The following is an 18256-nucleotide window of genomic DNA, read 5'->3' on the forward strand; positions in this document are numbered from 1 at the left end:
GAATCGCACGTGCACTCAGGACCACTGCATTAGGCCTTGACGGATTATGCTAGCATAATTTTTCGCATAATTCCTACCAAAATCGAATACTCGCATAATTCGAGGCAAATTGCATATGAATCGCATAAATTGGAATAATCCGCCTGTTCGCATCAAATCCCATACAGTGGTGCATGTTCTACGAGTACAAGTACAAGTAGACGCACCAGGAAGTCGTAGGTTTACGATTATACTTCAGAATGCTCTGTCTCCATATCAATGTGTTTGGCCTAGTTTCCTAACTCTTGATAGCTTTTTTTGTAGTGAAAATTCATGAATTTTGTGTGATTTTATTTGAATCCTTGGTGTTAACGCATGCGTGGAGCACCAGGTTTCGTTGATAAAAGCCCTTGTTCCCTCTATGTTCTTCGGCCTTTTTTCTAGCTCGCTCGAAGTAAGTTTCTTGGCAAGCTGTTCGATCTCGTTATCGACTGTTGTCTTGTACAGTACTTCCTCTTGGTTGTATTTCTAACTTGGTGTGTCTCTGTGCTTACTGTAGACCGCCTTTCAATCATCAAACTGTCAAGTCCACTCTCAAGGATGGACTCGTCTGCAAGCTCCTTTACCTCTCCCGATGCTGCTGGTCAGTCACCGAGGATCATGGCGGACATGATGAGCCAGTTTAGAAAGGTCTCGCAGGTGATGGAGCAAATCGGCTCAGACGTTTCAAGTATTGCGGAACGATTGTCTGCTCTGGAAGCGGCTCAATCCCGCCCTGACCCGGCACGACGTGCCTCTATTTCGTTTTCCGCTCTGGCGCCAAGAGCTTCTTCAACACCGGGTAAAACCCGTGAGATCCCCAACCCCTCGGACTGTGAGTCAGAAGAGGAAATGGACGAGTCAAGCTTGCTTGACAAATCGTCTCAGGATTTCAAAGTGTCCTCGGATACTTTGGAATTCTTTCGGGAGAAATTTACAACAACTACCTCGAACGAAGTTCGGCGCCAATGGCGTAGTCGTTTTGGGCGCCCCAAAGTAGATGTGGCCTCTGCGCCCATCATGGACAAGATGTCGAAGTCCCGATTACACCCTGCGACCAAGTCGCGAGACAAGGCCCTGTCGAAACAACAGGCTTTTGGACGCCGTAGGTCCTTTGACCTACGTACTAGAGGAAGCTGGGAAAGAGACTCTCACCGTACAAGCCACGGTGAAAGCATGCCAGCAGGCGTTGGCTTTTAAGGCTGTACTCACACTACTTGAAAGTTTGACGCGAATGTCGCGTTCAAAACTAGACAAAAAGTACTTGAAAAAGCCTTTCCAAGCACACTGCACTCCAGTGACGACTTGAAACATTTTTGTCAGCAAATTACCATGGAGAAACATGATTGTCATGTGGTAGTTTTGCAAATCCCGAGGCTACGTTCCTTCAATTTTTTTGCGCTCGATCAACTTATTTGAAATTTAGAAACAGAAAAAAATAGAAACAGTTATATCTTGCTTGGATCGTGGAGTTCATTCGCCATGCCTCGCAAAGAAGTAGCACATCGTGGACGTCGACGGATGAAGAGGTTTCTCTCCATAGCTCGATGAGCTTCTTCTCCAAGTCGTCAGAAAACACTACGCGAGGCATGATGTCGGTACAAAACTCGCCGCGTAGCTCAAGCGCTCCTCCGCGTTGTCCAGCTGCAGGGACTTCATGGCGAGTTCGATGGCGAAGGCCCACTTCTTGAACTCTCTTGTATCTCCACGAAACACAGGCGGAGACTTAACATGGCGCATCCGTGGCCTCTCTCCGCTGGGAGCTTGAGCACGTCTTGGCGTTTGATCTGATCCATCGCACTGACCGAGTGCGATAAGGTGATTCAGACGCTTCTGAATCTCGAATATACCGTAGGCGACTAATGCGGCCACTGCGCATAGCCCGAACATGACGAAAAGAAAAACCATCCTCTCGCTACCAGTGTAACAGTCCAACTAACTTCAGTAGTCATTCTTGGAATAAGCAATGATCCTTGCCATAATGCATTCTTATATACATGAACAAGCAATGATGGACATAACACCTAACAGCAGCAGCGTGATAATAGCAGGTGATAAGTGTATCCTATTCCTAGTGTTAGTAGTAACAGTGAATCTGTTACATCTTCTGCCATTTCGGCAAGGTCGCAATTCATACAACGAATGGCATTTCGCCGCCTTTCTCTATTCAAATGCATATTTGCATTGCCAGGCTGTACTCACACTACTTGAAAAACCGCATACAAGTGACTTACGTGTGAATGTTGCCACGGTGACGGTTGCGAAAATGAAAAAAGCCCTTGAAAGCCGCTTGAAAGGTTTAAGCGGAAACGGAACCCTCTTCTACGAGGTTTTTTGCTTTCAAGCCGTTTGGAAAGCTGTGTGAGGTCAGGAGGCCGGAGTACTATTGTACGTTGAAAGGCTCTAGAATATTTTTCATGCTTTGTTTCCAAACAAGCTGCCACCCAGAAGAGGCGCAGATCACGAGATAAAAACGGAAGAAGGAGCTAAACCGCCATCTCGTGCAGCATATCGTTTACCAAAACCAGAGATGGATGAGCTTCAAGCTCAGCTCACCGAGCTGCTCCGTAGAGGATTCATCCAGCCCAGCAAATCCCCATACGGAGCCCCTGTGTTCTTCGTAAAGAAGGCGGATGGAACACTTCGAATGGTATGCGACTGGCGTGAGCTAAACCGCATAACCATTAAGAACAAGGCATGCCTACCGAATATTGACGACCTCTTTGATACCGTCCAAGGCAGTGCGTATTTCACCAAGCTAGATCTGAGGTCCGGTTACAATCAGATTCGAATAGAAGAAACAGATATTCCGAAGACAGCAATAAATACCCCATTCGGTCACTTTCAGTTCACAGTGATGGGTTTCGGCCTAACAAATGCCCCGGCAACATTCCAAACCTTGATGAACAGTGTCCTCCAGCCATACCTGCGTAAATTCGTTGTGGTGTTTCTAGACGATATCCTCATATTCAGCAAATCATGGGAGGAGCACCTCGATCATGTCAGAACCATCTTAAACGCCCTCAGGAGGAATGAGCTATATTGCAAACCGTCTAAATGTGAATTCGGCCGGACAGACGTTCTGTTTCTTGGGCACCGGATAGACGGCCAATGCATTTCTCCAGATCCAGAGAAGATCAAGGCCGTGCATAACTGGCCTGTCCCGACGACGGTCACGCACGTAAGACAGTTTCTGGGATTCGCTAATTACTTTCGAAGGTTCATTAACCATTTCTCGGCCATCTCCAAACCCCTGGAGGAACTGACAGGGAAACATGTGCGCTTCGAGTGGAATCAGACTCGACAGGAGGCATTTGAGCGATTGAAGTCTGCTCTGCTGGATGCACCAGTGTTGCGACTAGCAAACGTCAGTCAGGATTTCCGCGTTGAGACTGACGCAAGTGACTTTGCTGTGGCAGGAGTCTTAACGCAGCAAGCAGAGGACCAGTCCTGGCATCCTGTGGCTTACGTGAGCCGAAAGCTGTCTTCTGCCGAACGGAATTACACGGCCGCCGAGCGAGAAACTTTGGCTGTAGTGTACGCCCTGCAGTGCTGGCGAGTCTACCTATTTCGCCACTTTCAACTCTACACCGACAACATGGGAGTTGTCTACCTCAGGACCAAACCAAACTTAACCAAGAGAGAGGCTCGATGGATTGAATTCCTGGCCGACTATGACTACACGGTACATCACAAGCCAGGGAAGTGTAACATAGCAGACCCGTTGTCACGTCGACCAGACTTGGAACTGAATGGAATCGAGTTCTCTCTGGATGTGAATCAAGGAATTGCGAATCAGATCTCAGCAGGGTATGATAGTGACCCAGAGCTTTTGCCAGTAATCAAGCGCTTGATGGCTTGCAGCGAAGACGCCATGCATGAGCGATACGTCTGGAACAGTGTGGACCGGCGGCTGTACCTAGTAACATCGGGCGATGCTCGCCTCTGCATTCCTCGCGGTCCGGTACGGCTGCAACTGCTCAAACAGAATCATGATTGCCTGACGGCCGGCCATCCGGGGAGAGACAGGACCTACCTGAAGCTGAGCAGATACTTCTATTGGCCAGGCATGAGAAGTACTGTGAAGGACTTCGTTAAATCTTGCGACCGGTGCCAACGCGTAAAGGGTAGCCAGACCAAGGCAGGACTGTTGCAGTCCCTTCCAGTCCCCGAACAGCCCTGGACAGACATCAGCATGGATTTCATCTTGGCACTGCCGCTGACCTGCCGAGGACATAGCGCCATTCTAACCTTTGTGGACCGTCTGACGAAGTATGTGCACCTGATCCCGACGACTGTTCATGTTGACTCTTAGGAGGCAGCCCGATTGTACGTGGATCATGTGTTTGCTGCCCATGGCTTGAGCAAAACGATAGTTTGTGATCGAGATCCGCGATTCACGTCGGCGTTCTTCAAGGAGGTTTTCAGTATTCTTGGCGTGGAGCTAAAAATGAGCACGGCCAACCACCCGCAGACCGATGGCATGACTGAGCGTGTGAACCGTGTCATTGAGGATACGCTAAGAGCTTTCGTCAACCATAGGCAAAACAATTGGGATGAACTCCTATCGCTATGTGAGTTTGCGATCAACAATGCCGATCAAGCGTCAACAGGTAACACGCCATTTTTCCTCAACCATGGATGCCATCCAGTTACTCCCTCGAGCTTATTGACGAAGCAGAAAGCTGGAGCTGGCATGGACACGAATGGTCCGCTGTCATGGCTGGATGGCCGCGTAGAGGCACTACGTGAGTCACAGGATGCCATCGTGGCGGCGCAGGCCCGGCAATCATTGTATGCGGATCGAGGACGGGTGAAGGACGCCCTGAAGGAGGGGGATGAGGTGTTGGTCTTCAGGGACTTCCTGCTGACGCCCGAGGAACGAGACAGGCCTTCACACAAATTAAGGCTCAAGTGGTATGGGCCGTTCAAGGTGCAGAAGAAAGTGGCCCCGAATGCGTACAGATTAGCTCTTCCAAGAATCATTCGGGCCCATCCAGTGTTCAATATTGCTGCCCTCAAGCTGTACCATGGCAATGAGATACCGGGCCGTACTCAGCCGGCACCTCCACCCCTAACCGATGCGGATGGCCATACGCGGTACATTGTCGAAAAGGTGTTGTCGCACAAGAAGAGAGGACGGCGCACGCAGTACCTTAATGAAATGGAAGGGCTACCGAGATGCCACCTGGGAGCCGGAGGAATACTTGATGGATGAAGCAGGAAACGCTATTATTCCGCTGAAAACCTACCTGGACCGTTTTTCATAAAATTGCTATTTAATTGGCAGCCACAGTTGTATTGCTAGTTTCTACGTGTTGCAATAGAAATGTAGCATTCTGCATGATTAGGATAGTGCTTCCCTGCCAGCCAGGCGTTATTTGCAGAGGACATGCACTGGATCTTGAGTTCATCAGTGTTGTTTTCGGCTACCATGCATTCCACATATCCATGCATGATCATTAGTTACCATAACTGTTCCTTCGAATTGGTACTGTTCTGACAGTTGAGAGGGGGGAATGGTGTAACAGATTCACTGTTACTACGAACACTAGGAATAGGATACACTTATCACCTGCTATTATCACGCTGCTGCTGTTATATGTTATGTCCATCATTGCTTGTTCATGTATATAAGAATGCATTATGGCAAGGATCATTGCTTATTCCAAGAATGACTACTGAAGTTAGTTGGACTGTTACAGAAGATGACGATACATTCAAAACGTCTGCACCCCAGTTGTTTGGAGAGGGATTCTCCAGAAAAGCGAAGGAACGGAGCGAAGAGCTCAAATGTTTGTCGCAGGCGGCGTCCTCGCGAGGTGGCAAGGCTTCCACCGGATCGTTTGTTCGAGGAGGCCGAGCCAACCATGCCCAAAGGGGAGGCCATTCAAATCGCGGCAGTTTCAATCAGAACGGCAACCGGTTTCGACCTTACAGCGGAAGCCAGTACAATCCCCAGTTCAACAGGAAGCCCAACGACAGAAGTCGTCAGGAGTCAGCAAAGTGAGCCATCCGCCTTTACCCCTTCCTCTAAAGGAAATAAAGAGTTTTCAAAACTACTCAATGTCTTCTGTTGTGAGTGCTCTCCAGCAGATGGGTGTAAAAGACATGACAGAAAGTGTCGTATTTCACCAGTTCCCGATTGCGGGAAGAGTAGCAATGCTTGCACAAAACTGGAATGCAATCAGCTCAGACCAGTGGGTCTTGAAATGTATTCAGGGTTACAAAATTCACTTTGTGCAAGAACCCTTTCAAACCGTCTCCCCAAGGGAGATTGTATTTCAAGAGGAGGAAAAACGAAAAAGATCTCCTCAGAAGTTGTCGCAATACAAAGCAAACATGCGATTTTCAAGTAATGCCTGCAGATCAAACGAACAATCAGTTTGTGTCTCAACTCTTCGCTGTCCCGAAGAAAGACAGAGCGATAAGACCGATTATCAATTTGAAAGCTCTGAACCATTTGTGGAAGTGTCCCATTTCAAAACGGAGGGTATACACATGTTGAAAGATCTGCTGAGACCAGGCGATTTCATGACGAAAGTCGACCTGAAAGATGCGCACTTCATGATTCCCATTGCCAGGGAATATTGCCGCAGACCAGCGAAAGTTGCTACGTTTTGCATGGCAGGGAAGATGTATCAGTTCAACTGTCTGCCGTTCGGACTATTGTCAGCCCCGCGGGTTTTTACCAAGACCTCAAGGGCGGTGATAATCACACTCAGGACTGAGGGTGATCATTCATATCGACGATATCCTGAGCATGGCGGAGAACGAGACGAACGACCACACGGCCGGTCTGATATTCCTCCTGGAGAATCTAGGGTTCATTGTGAATTGCCAGAAACCACAACCGAACTCCACCAAGGAGATAGATTTTCTCGGCTTAATACCGGTGAACTCCAAAAATATGACAATCAGATTGCCGGGAGATAAATTTACCGTGAAGAAAACACGATCAGATGCAAAAAATTGCGAGAGGAAAAAACACACTCAGCAATTTCTGTAACTCACCTGTTGGGCAAACTGAGCCATGCTGCACATGCGATTCCACCAGGTCCTTTGTTCTATCGAAACCTTCAGGGCTGTTTGCAGAAAGCCCTAGAGGAGGGATCTCAGAATTACGATCATCCTTGTCTCTTGAGCAGCGAATGTAACAGGTTTAATCAAACTTGAAAAGTAAGAGGCCTGGTTGAGCGTGCCTCGACCAGTTATATGCAAAATGTGATAGTATACATGTGGCAATGGCGCCAATGAAGGTGCTAATAGACAGGCGTAAGACGCATGAGGTGCGAGGGAGTGTAAAGTTATAGAGAACAGGGGAAAACTGTTACATCATCCCCCTCCTATGGAGAGGAAGGAGCTTATAACCCAAATGCTCAAGTGGAATAGAGTACAATAAGCGCAAACACGTGCGAGACGAAAAAAGGCTTCGCACTGAAGTAACACAATAAGACGACTGAAACTCCATGCAAATAAAGTGTAATAAGCTCAACAAATGTGTAAGGTGAAACTAGAAGTTCAACTGCAAAACTCAGCGGGCAGAAGCCAAGATTTTGTACTTCTGAAGTGGAACAATGTCATTACCAGATTCATCCAACAAATAATGTTCACGCTCCCAAGTGGCATCAGAGTAGCCTTGCCACTTGACTAGGTACTGAAGCTGATTCTGCCGGCGGCGGTGACTGAGAATGTCATTCGGCAGCTCGTCTGGAAATAAATCCTGGTACCTCTTGAGCAGGTTCTGGATGTCTTGTTGCTCTGATTCCTGGAGTTGTGGCCCGGAACGATTCTCCTCGTTTGCAGCAGTGACCCATGCAAGAAACCCCTCGGCTCCACTCCTCAGGGCATGACGAGCTTGTCGGCCACTGATAAACATGCTTTCCACAGATGGCCGGTCGGCTGTCGGCGGGTTAGCTGAAGGCAATTTGGCAACAAAGGGCTCACCGTCCAACTGAACTTCGTTCGTACGGAAGTTGATGCTGGGGTTGTTCCTTGTAAGCCACGGCTTGCCAAGAATAACGTCGTAGCGAGTCAGGGGATACACAGTAAAGTGCTGTTCCTCACTGAAGCCCCCGACTGTCACCCTTAGCGGGCGTGTGGAAATCTGCGGGACCTCGCTGGTCGAGCCGTCCGCCAATGTTACGCTCAGCACTGCTGAGCTTGCATCCGTGTCAAGATGATGCTTTCGAACAAAACTGTCTGCAATGAAGTCATGCGTCGAACCGGAATCTATCAGCATCACTGCACGGCGACCGCCGATCTTTCCCTGTATGCGCAGTAGGTCGTGTTCAGGTTCATTGCCGACGCTGACGTTGCTGACATGACACCTTTCTGCAACGGGACAGTTTCCTACAGCTATGGGTGTCTCCGGCTCCGTAGGTTCCTGGAGAGCAACGTCTTCAACCTCCAGAGCTCCGAACCGGTTAGCGACTGGTACCGGCGTGGGCGCTTGGGTCGTCGCCAGTAAGCGCACCCCCTTTCTTACTGGCGACCAGCGTTTGGGTAGCGCTGTCCACCCTCAGTACAGTCTTTAGCGAGGTGGCCTGGCTTCCTGCAAGCAAAGCAGTGTCCCATTGCTCGCAGTTGGACACGCTCTTGGTCCGTCAGCTTGCGGAGGCCCTGACCACGGAAGCTGGGCACGGAACGCGACTCTCTACTGGCTGGTGGCCCCGACGCCGGTGGCCCTGACGACTGCTCCACGGTGTTTGCTGCCATGACAGCTTGCTCCAGGGTACGTGGATGCTCACGCATGACCTGTCGCTGGATGTGCGGCACTAGACCCCTGACGAACAGCAGCGCTCTGGTGTGGTGGTCGATTTCCGGCACTTGCAGGCTGAGGCGAGTGAAAGCAGCAATGTATGCGTCCAGCGACCCGCGCTGCGCTGCGGAAATTAGTCCCATACGCGATGTTTCCTCGTTGTGCCGTGGTCCGTACACATCGCCAAGTGCCGCTTTCAGAGCAGGCCAGTCGGAAAACACTTGGTTAGCTTCCAATGCCGCTATCAACCAAAGACGAGCGTTTCCAGTCAAAAATCCTGCCGCGTAGTCGACCCTCTGTGCCGCATTTGGGAGTGCCAACGACCGTAGGGCCATGTCCATTGCAAACGTCCATTCTTTGAATGTAGCGGAATCTCCTCCAAACACAGGCGGCTCTTTCGTAAGGCGGGGTGTTGGCTCCCACGGTTCCGAGTTCGGATGTATCGTTCGGTTTCCTTGGCTAACGCGCTGAGCGGTCTTGATATCGTTTATCAGCCGAACGACGAGTACGAGGAGCGTAAGCAGAGCGACCAGAACACCTGCCAAAAGCAGAGTAGTAACCATCCTCTGCTACCAGTGTAACAGGTTTAATCAAACTTGAAAAGTAAGAGGCCTGGTTGAGCGTGCCTCGACCAGTTATATGCAAAATGTGATAGTATACATGTGGCAATGGCGCCAATGAAGGTGCTAATAGACAGGCGTAAGACGCATGAGGTGCGAGGGAGTGTAAAGTTATAGAGAACAGGGGAAAACTGTTACAGCGAAGCTCTGGAGGAATTGGACTGGTGGATTGATCACCTGACAGACTGGAACGGTCGTCGTCTTCTCACGCCGAAACCAGACCTGGTGATAGAGACGGATGCCTCGACAGTGGGCTGGGGATCATCTTGCCAGAACTCCCAAACTGTGGCAAACAGGCGGTCCGTGGAGTTGTCAGAAACGAGAGATGCATATAAACTGCTTGGAGCCGTTAGCAGCCTTCCTGGCTGTAAAAGCATTTCTGAAGTCAAGTCGAAATCTTCTGGTTCACCTGAAGATGGACCGTGAACACCACAGCATTGACGTATATCAACAAGTTCGGAGGCACTGTGTCTCCCGACCTCAATCGCCTCACCAAAGAGGTGTGGACATGGTGCATGGCAAGACAGATAACTCTCCAGGCCACTCACTTAGCAGGATCACTGAACACAGTTACAGACGAGGAGTCTCGCGTGATGAAAGATCGATCGGACTGGATGTTGCATCCAGATGTATTCCAGGAGATCTTTGCTCGAATGGGTCCCATGAATGTAGACCTGTTTGCCTCTCGGCTGACACATCTCCTGCCGATGTATGTGAGCCGGCGTCCCGATCCAAATGCGATAGACGTGGATGCCTTCTCAGACTGGACAAAGTGTCAAGGTTATGCCAACCCACCTTGGAACCTGATAAGCAGAGTAGTAGCACAGGTCTGCCCTCAGAAATCTCGGATAGTGCTTGTTGCACCGGTAAGGCTGAGTCAACCGTGATATCCAGCTCTCCTGGACCTGCTGGTAGAGGAGCCCCTGTTGCTTCCCAGCACTCCAGATCTGATTCAGCCGACGCACAGCGTAAACGAACCGGAGATATTCCCTCGTCTACCCGCGTGGAATATCTCAGGAGAAAGTACACCAGTCAGAATGTTTCTGAGGAAGCTTCAGAACTCCTCCTTGCATCATGGAGGCAGAAATCTACGAAGACGTACGACTCCCTATTCAAGAAATGGATGGGCTGGTGTCGTGAACGGAACAATGATCCCTTTTCAAGTGATATAGCCACGATTGTCAACTTCCTGGCATCATTGTACAAAGCTGGTTATCAATACCGCTCTATCAATATTGACAATAATTAGTTACAGATCAGCAATTCCTGCCGTCCAGGAAAAAAACTGACAGGTATGACACTGGTCAACACCCAATGGTATCTCGTGCGGGTATCGATACTAGTATCTTCAAAGCACACTCTGTGCAGAGTGCTTCTGCATCCGCAACAGCGGATGCTGGTACTACTACGAATGATATCTGGAAAGCAGCTGACTGGAGCAGCCAGTCGGTCTTTCAGAAGCTCTATTATTAAACCCCAGCATGATGAGAAATATGCTCAGGCAGTTCTCTCGAAGCTGTCAACCACTGGCAGAGAGCTACAAAATCACATTGATATGGAGACAGAGCATTCTGAAGTATAATTACAGAATGGCTCAGACCACGCAGTGGTTGCCAGCTATTCTGGATTATATGAAGAATGTGATGTCGAACATATCAATGTCCCAACCCTGACCCTCCCTGTGTTATAATGCACATAATATGCTTGTTCCGAGGCTCGCTATTCAAAAGGCCGAAGAACATAGAGGGAACAAGGGCTTTTATCAACGAAACCTGGTGTTCCACGCATGCGTTAACACCAAGGATTCAAATAAAATCACAAAATTCATGAATTTTCACTACAAAAAAGCTATCAAGAGTTAGGAAACTAGGCCAAACACATTGATATGTACGACATCACATTCTTCATATAATCCAGAATAGCTGGCAACCACTGCGTGGTCTGAGCCATTCTGTAACTCCCTTGATAACATGTCCAGTCCACTACAATCAGTGACGGTCGTAGCTAGCTCGGACGGTGCGTTGACACCGTTGAACTTTTGCTACTACAGTACAACGCCCTCTACAAAAAAATCCCCCTGTTATTTTGCACAGAACCATCATATACATTAGCAGCATATGTGAGCATAATGTGGCATAATTTGATAACTTTTAGCATAAAAATAGCATAATTCTGCAATTTTTTTCAGCAATGCGAAAAGCATAATTTCACGAAAATATTAGCATAATCCGTCAGGCCTACACTGCATTATGAAAGTGATGTCAACTTGACTGAAACTCTGTCGGAACAGCTCTGTGTGCGGGAGTTGCACACTTCTGGGAACTGTATAGTTTTACAGAACTGCTCGGGACAATTTTATTATCTAGCTAGTACCGTCAAGTACCGTTGATCCGCCCCCTCTCCAATTGCCGGCCCGGTCGATTTTCTACCTGTGCAGCGACTTCGGCGCCGTGTACAACGAAATACTTTGTTGAACCGACGCATGCACTGCTGTACACAATACATGCCAGTGCAGGATGAAAAATGTGCGCAATCCAGCACATCGAGTCAGATCCTCCACGTTGTTGTACATTAGGGAGGTTTCGCTTTACGGAATTACGTATGAAAATAACGTAGAAACTGCACGGAATTTTCATACGTAAAAATCAGAGCTGCTGGGTTTCGCTCTACGTGATTTATCCACGACTGCTAAACATGCGTTGCTGCTTTGGAGACGCGTTGGCTGCATGCGCCCACCGCATGCACCATGAACCGAAACAGCGTTTTCCATCTTATTTTGCACGTGGTGTACGGTGTGTGTACGTTGTGTTGCGCGCGGCTTGAACGTTGCCATGGACAAATGCGGAAAATGCGAAAAAATATTTCAAAAAGTCCTCCGGAGGACCCAACGTAGGAAAGAGCTTTCCTACGGAAATCTGTAGAGAGATTTACGTATGAAAGCTGCCCTCGCTCCCCGGCCCGTACGACATACGGATTTTCATACGTAATTACGTAGAGCGAAACCTCCCCATTGTACTGCACTTGAAAGCCGTGATCTATTTCCAGTCCCACGCCGAAACCCGGCTGGGAAACTGGCTAGCGACAAAGCGCGTGTGTGTGTGTGGGGGGGGGGATGCTTTACGGTACCTATGCCAGAAACCATGTTCTGTGTGTGTATGTGTGTGTGAGTGCATGCTGGAGTATGTGGTGTGATCTGTGCGGAAAAAAATGAAAAAAGATCAAAAAGTAGGGATTCACTGGCCAGAAAAAGCCACTTCATAGCTGTGTGGTGTAGACTAGGCTGAATAGTGGCGGTCAATTCTTCAGCCTTGCAAGTTGTTGAATGGTGCAATCCCAGCACCAGCTGCTATGGCTTCTGCCGTAGCATCGCTATCATCGCCTTCGGCGATAGGCGTCCAATGGTCCAATGGTCCAATGGTGTGTGTGTGTGTGTGTGTGTGTGTGTGTGTGTGTGTGTGTGTGTCCCATTTGGTGCAGTGGTATGTGCAGCGATTTCCAATCGATAGGTTGCGGGTTCGAGTCCCGACGATTATGGTCATACACGTCTTTCTTCTCTTTCTCAGACTCCTCCTGACTTTTCTTTCATTCTCCTGGGTGGTTACCAACAGCCAGTGCATGCCGGGGTATGTGGTGTGATGTGTGTGCGGAAAAAATATGACAAAAGACCAAAAAGTAGGGATTCACTGGGCAGCAAAAGCCACTTCACAGCTGTGTGGTGTAGACCAGGCTGAATAGTGGCGGTCAATTCTTCAGCCTTTCAAGCTGTTGAATGGTGCAATCCCAGCAAAAGTTGCTATGGCTTCTGCTGTAGCATCGCTATCATCGCCTCTGACGATGGGCGTCCAATGGTCCAATGGCGTGTGGAAACCTGGGAGTAGTGAAATACCAGTATTTTACTACTCCTAGGTTGCAAACTTATAGCCTAGGTGAGTTGGTAGTACTAGTGAGTTCATTCGTGATTATTGCACCACACGATTCACTAGATCAGGGAATGTGATCTGCAAGAGCCCGAGCACATGCCCGTCCACAGCACAAGGCAGCAGAGGGCACTTTCCGAGTGGAGTGCAAACTCGCGAGTTCACGGGTTTTTCTCCCCCCCCCCCCCCTTTGCGTAAAGCTGCTCAACTAAAGTTGCTCAACTTTACGTAGTGGCTACTCAGTGGGGAACCTCTCTCATACATGTATTTCATTGGGTTTCCAAGTTTCCATAGCTGGAAAATTCTTCACTGAAAACTGTTTCGCTTCCTCAGAGTTGTACACAGTAAGTATGAAGGGGCTAACTACTGGATATGCCCAACAAAGAGCGTGAAATTGATTGGAAAAAATCACCAATAACTCCAATATTATAATATCAGTGAAAAGCTGGAACATTCTGCGCAGAGACATGAATGAAACCCATGCAAAATTAGCAATACAAGGTGTGCATTCACTGCGAGAAGGTCAGTGATAGTCGTTCCACAAGGATATACATGTACACGTACAAGTACATGTGCATCAGGGCATGCCAGTGTAAACAACGAACGTGCCAAGGCGTACCACTTCGGTAAACACTGCCGCAGGCCAGAGAAAAATGTAGCAACATGCTATGATTAATGATAATACCGGTAGTATCAAGCAGGGAGTAGTAAAATACCGGTATATTATTACCGCCTAGTATCACGTTCTTGTCTCCACAACTTCGGATTGCGGTAAAACAAAAATTAAACAAAATTGGTGGCCGTTTGCAATGGAAGTCACAAGGCTGCTAGCATACCGAATAGCCTAGTCAAGCGAGCAATTGAATAAAAAGGAGAAAAATAATGAAACTGGAATCCACTGCCGATAGGATGGCACTTGATTCTAATTGAGATGCTAGCAACGTAATACTGTAGAGACATTGTACAATTTCTTTGCTAACATTCTATCTTTTCGAATTGTCCGCAAAATAAGCATTGTAACTTCTAGTAAAGAACTGGGTAGAGTGCAAGAAAATCTGCTTAAGATACTTAGAAGAGAAGAGGAAATGGAAGCTATCATGTCTAGAAATGTATGGTATCATGCACTGGCATTGTCGGCAGGAACAGCCAGAAAACACCGCAGTCCTACCTGCCCATTGCTCAGATACATACAAAGCCATGCATATGTGACGATTAAAGCTCTGGATCCGCCAGAGAAAGATAGCTGCCATGTTGCTTCATTTGGTAGGAAATGACCCGCAGTGTGTGCATAGTCACTTTACACTTAGTGAAGGTATCATGATGGCTTTGGAGTGGCCTTCTCCAATAGCTCTACGACCGCATGATGGTTCCAGAATCTCGCTCCGTCCAGTGGTGTCATGCCATCCTAAACACAAGACAGTTGCAATACACACGTAACACACCTATCAGTATATACATCATGTCATACAGGTACTTATGCAGTTGTGCTCAGTGAAATCCCACCCAAAGTACATATTTGGTGCCATGAACTCGCACACCCCATGATACCCAGGATGTGGTACGAATGCGGCTGGACATACACATGTACCAGTACAGTGATGACATCGGAACTGGTCCAGGGTGTCAGCTTTGCACTTTAGGCCGGATTTCAATACTCACAATTGTACTTGGTCACTGCCTTAATCTGATCCCTCCCGGGTGATTGGGCGGCAATTTCGGAGTTTGTGCTTCTGCCACTTTCGAAATGGATTTTTTGCCTTATCAAATATAATCCTGCATGTGCAATTTAAGTCTAATTCACATTCGACGCAAAGCCGACGGTACGGGATGTAAGGGCTTGTCGGGAGGGCTGAGGTGAGCTGTAAAATCCTGTACGATTCGTACGACACGGCATGCAGCAGTCGTTGCGACGTTCAACGTCGAACGGCGCGAGTCATAAGGCACGATCCGTGACGGGGTGACTTTCGGACCTAATTTCTCGTTTTTCGGGATTTCTTTTCAATTATTTCTCCTTGAAAGACACGGAATCAAGTTCACAATACCAGTTTTTCATGAAGACCAGAAAATTTGCCCCGAAAGTTGTGGCATTCAAATAAAAAAATTCACGGTTCGCGTCAGACTCGGTTTCTCTATACGGAATAATAGCCCCAGGAAATGATAGAATAGTTCCTCTGTCACGCTTCTGAACTATCCCTAAATACAATAACTGACATGAGATCTTATGTTGCTAAAATTCAACTCAAGTGGTGCTTGCCATTCTGTGAGTTATCATGGGAAGCGCAGTGTTCGAAATGTAAAAGATGTCCAAGTACGAATCGAGAGTAGTCGGCGCACAACACCGTCTCCTGTTCACACTCGAATTACAGCTGTTTTGTACGCTTGCGTCCCCATCTACGCCCGTCTACTGTATGAAAAGTTGTATCGATCCAACTCTACCCGTCGCTTCCCGATCTGTATGGTAGTACGGTTGCGTTCCCGTTCTGGTGTTCACATTAGACGCCGTCAGACCGTCCAGTCGATCCTTACGTCGCGTCCCGTCGCGCCCGTCGAATGTCAACTAGGCTTTAGTATCGTACTCGTAATGCAGATTCAGTGACACCTGGCCAGTTCACGCGGCTGCACACTCGTAGTACATACTTCGTACGGTATAACTGCCTTATGATCTGGAGAAAAGTTGCCATCAACTGAATCCGCCAAGGGCCAAACCAAGCGGAGTTTCCCATGTACTCTGCAAACTGAAGGGCACTCACGCGTCTCCGACATGTTGATGTAGAGTGACGCAAGAAACAAAAGGAGGAGGAAGGCATGCAGAAGTCTTAGTTTCCGTGCTTCTGTTCTTTGCTCGCGAAACCAGTTTGTGCAGCTAGTCCACCTAAACCCGACGTGAGGGTTAACGTATGAAAATCCTGTATTCACATCTGGAATGCTTGAGGTCCTGTATGCACAGCCTACTATCCATGAGGATGGAGCCTGCGCTGCATTAGCCTGCAGCAATGTAAGATACAATATACATCTAGCTCGGAATACTTTCCGGTTTCAGCTCATGCGCCTGAAGTTCCCCTGTATACTTCTCCCAAAAGGTGTTCCAAGTTTTTGTACTTCGACATACTAGCCTCTCATATGTGTAATGGATGGAACATAACTATTGTTCCGTCTGGGCCTGCTCAGGTGCAAGATTCTGGCATGATGGCGTCCCTCAAAAATATACCAAGCAATGGAAGCGTGACTGATTTTAGAAAGATAGACACAACACCCTGGGGCAAAGACCTGCACACATTAAAGTGGTGAGGAGGCCATAAATGAAATTTTCCGATTATGACAGGATTCCACTTGGGTAAAGGTCGCACATGATTTATTGTACATTAAATGTACAATGCAAACACAGCACAGAATCATCCTGGTTCATAACACTCAATGTTACTGTGCTTTACCTCATTCTTGATTTTACAGTCGGCGCCTGCAGGGAGCAGCTCTTGACACACCTTGAATCCACCTCTCATGGCAGCATCGTGCAACGGAGTGTTGCCACCCTGGAACAACAGGCAAGAAACAACAGTACCGGAAAACGTTCTTGAAAAGTCTGATTGTAGATCACAGCCGCAATTGTAAATCAATGCAAAACAATGCAGAGTGGAATTCGACAGTTGGTGGATATGGTACTACTTGTCTGATATTTACATTGCATGATTGCCGTTAGTGTACTGATATACGTGTACACTTATACCTCGGTTATCCAGACCCCAAAGTTACGGGCATTTCAGGCTACCGGACACACTTTGGGTGAGTTTAAGTGGAAATGTTACTACTTTTTTGGCAATTTTTGTGGAAATAGTGGCGACATATGCCATATTTATGGCCACTCCTCGTCAAAATGTATGTGATTCGGAGTTACGGACATTTTGAAGTTACGGGCAATGCCCGGATAAACAAGTTATGAGTGTATTTCATATTGTCGGATCATTGTGTTGTTGTACAAAGTGGATCAACGCCCAGGATGTGGTACGAATGCGGCTAGACGTACACATAATGCAAGTGCAGTGATGTGATCGGAACTGGTCCATGGTACCAGCTTTGCGCTTTAGGTCACATGTCAGTGAAGATAATTGTACGTCGCTGCACTAATCTGATCCCTCCCGGGTGATCAAGCAGCAATTTCGGAGTTTGACCTTTTGCCACTTTCATAATATTGATCCTTTCGACTTTTATCCTGGTTGTGTAATTTTATAACGTACTCGTAATGCAGGTTCAGTGAAGCTCAGCCTATTCACGCGGCTGCACACTCGTAGTACATACCTCATACGGTGTAACTGTCTAATGATCTGGAGAAAAGTTGCCGTCAACTGAATCCGCCCAGGGCCAAACCAAGAGGAGTTTAGCATGCACTCTGCAAACGGAACGGCACTCGCGGCGTCTTCGACATGTTGATATAAAGTGGCGCAAGAAATAAAAGGGGGAGGAAGGCATGCAGAAGTCTTAGCTTCCGTCCTTCTGTTCTTTGCTAGCGAAACCAGTTTGTGTAGCTACTGCACCTTAACCCGACGTGAGGGTTCATGTACGGAAATCCTGTATTCACATCTGGAATGCTCAAGGTTCTGTATGCACCGTTTACTATTCACAAGGATGGAGCCGGCACTGCCCTAGCCTGCAGCAACGTAAGATACGATAATACTTGTAGCATCGAATACTATTCTGCTTCCAGCTCACGCGCCTGCCATTCTCCTGTATGCTCTTCCTGAAGTCGTTCCAAGTTTTTGTAATTCGACATACTAGCTCTCACATGTGTAATGCATGGAATATAATATTGTTCTGTCTGGACGCGCTCAGGTTAAAAATTCTGGCATAATGGAGTCTCTCAAAAATATACCAAGCAATGGGAGTGTGACCGATTTTGAGAACAATAGACACAACACCCTGGGGCAATGACCTGCACACATTAATGG

General features: G+C 47.9%; 1 protein-coding gene across 3 annotated transcripts in view; it reads right to left on the reverse strand.

The window, feature by feature from the left end:
- Window positions 1-13667: 13667 nt before the first annotated feature.
- LOC135829600 (uncharacterized) overlaps window positions 13668-18256 on the reverse strand; it is a 373880-nt gene continuing 369291 nt past the window's right edge. For all 3 annotated transcript variants that reach the window (XM_065341993.1, XM_065341995.1, XM_065341994.1), the window contains 2 exons: window positions 16748-16846; window positions 13668-14721 (listed from right to left, as the gene is read on the reverse strand). In XM_065341993.1, the coding sequence (XP_065198065.1) occupies window positions 14632-14721; window positions 16748-16846 (189 nt within the window). In that variant the 3' untranslated portion in view covers window positions 13668-14631. The remainder of the gene's footprint in view (window positions 14722-16747; window positions 16847-18256) is intronic.

Source organism: Sycon ciliatum, chromosome 13, assembly GCF_964019385.1.
Source record: "Sycon ciliatum chromosome 13, ocSycCili1.1, whole genome shotgun sequence".
NCBI lineage: Eukaryota > Metazoa > Porifera > Calcarea > Leucosolenida > Sycettidae > Sycon > Sycon ciliatum.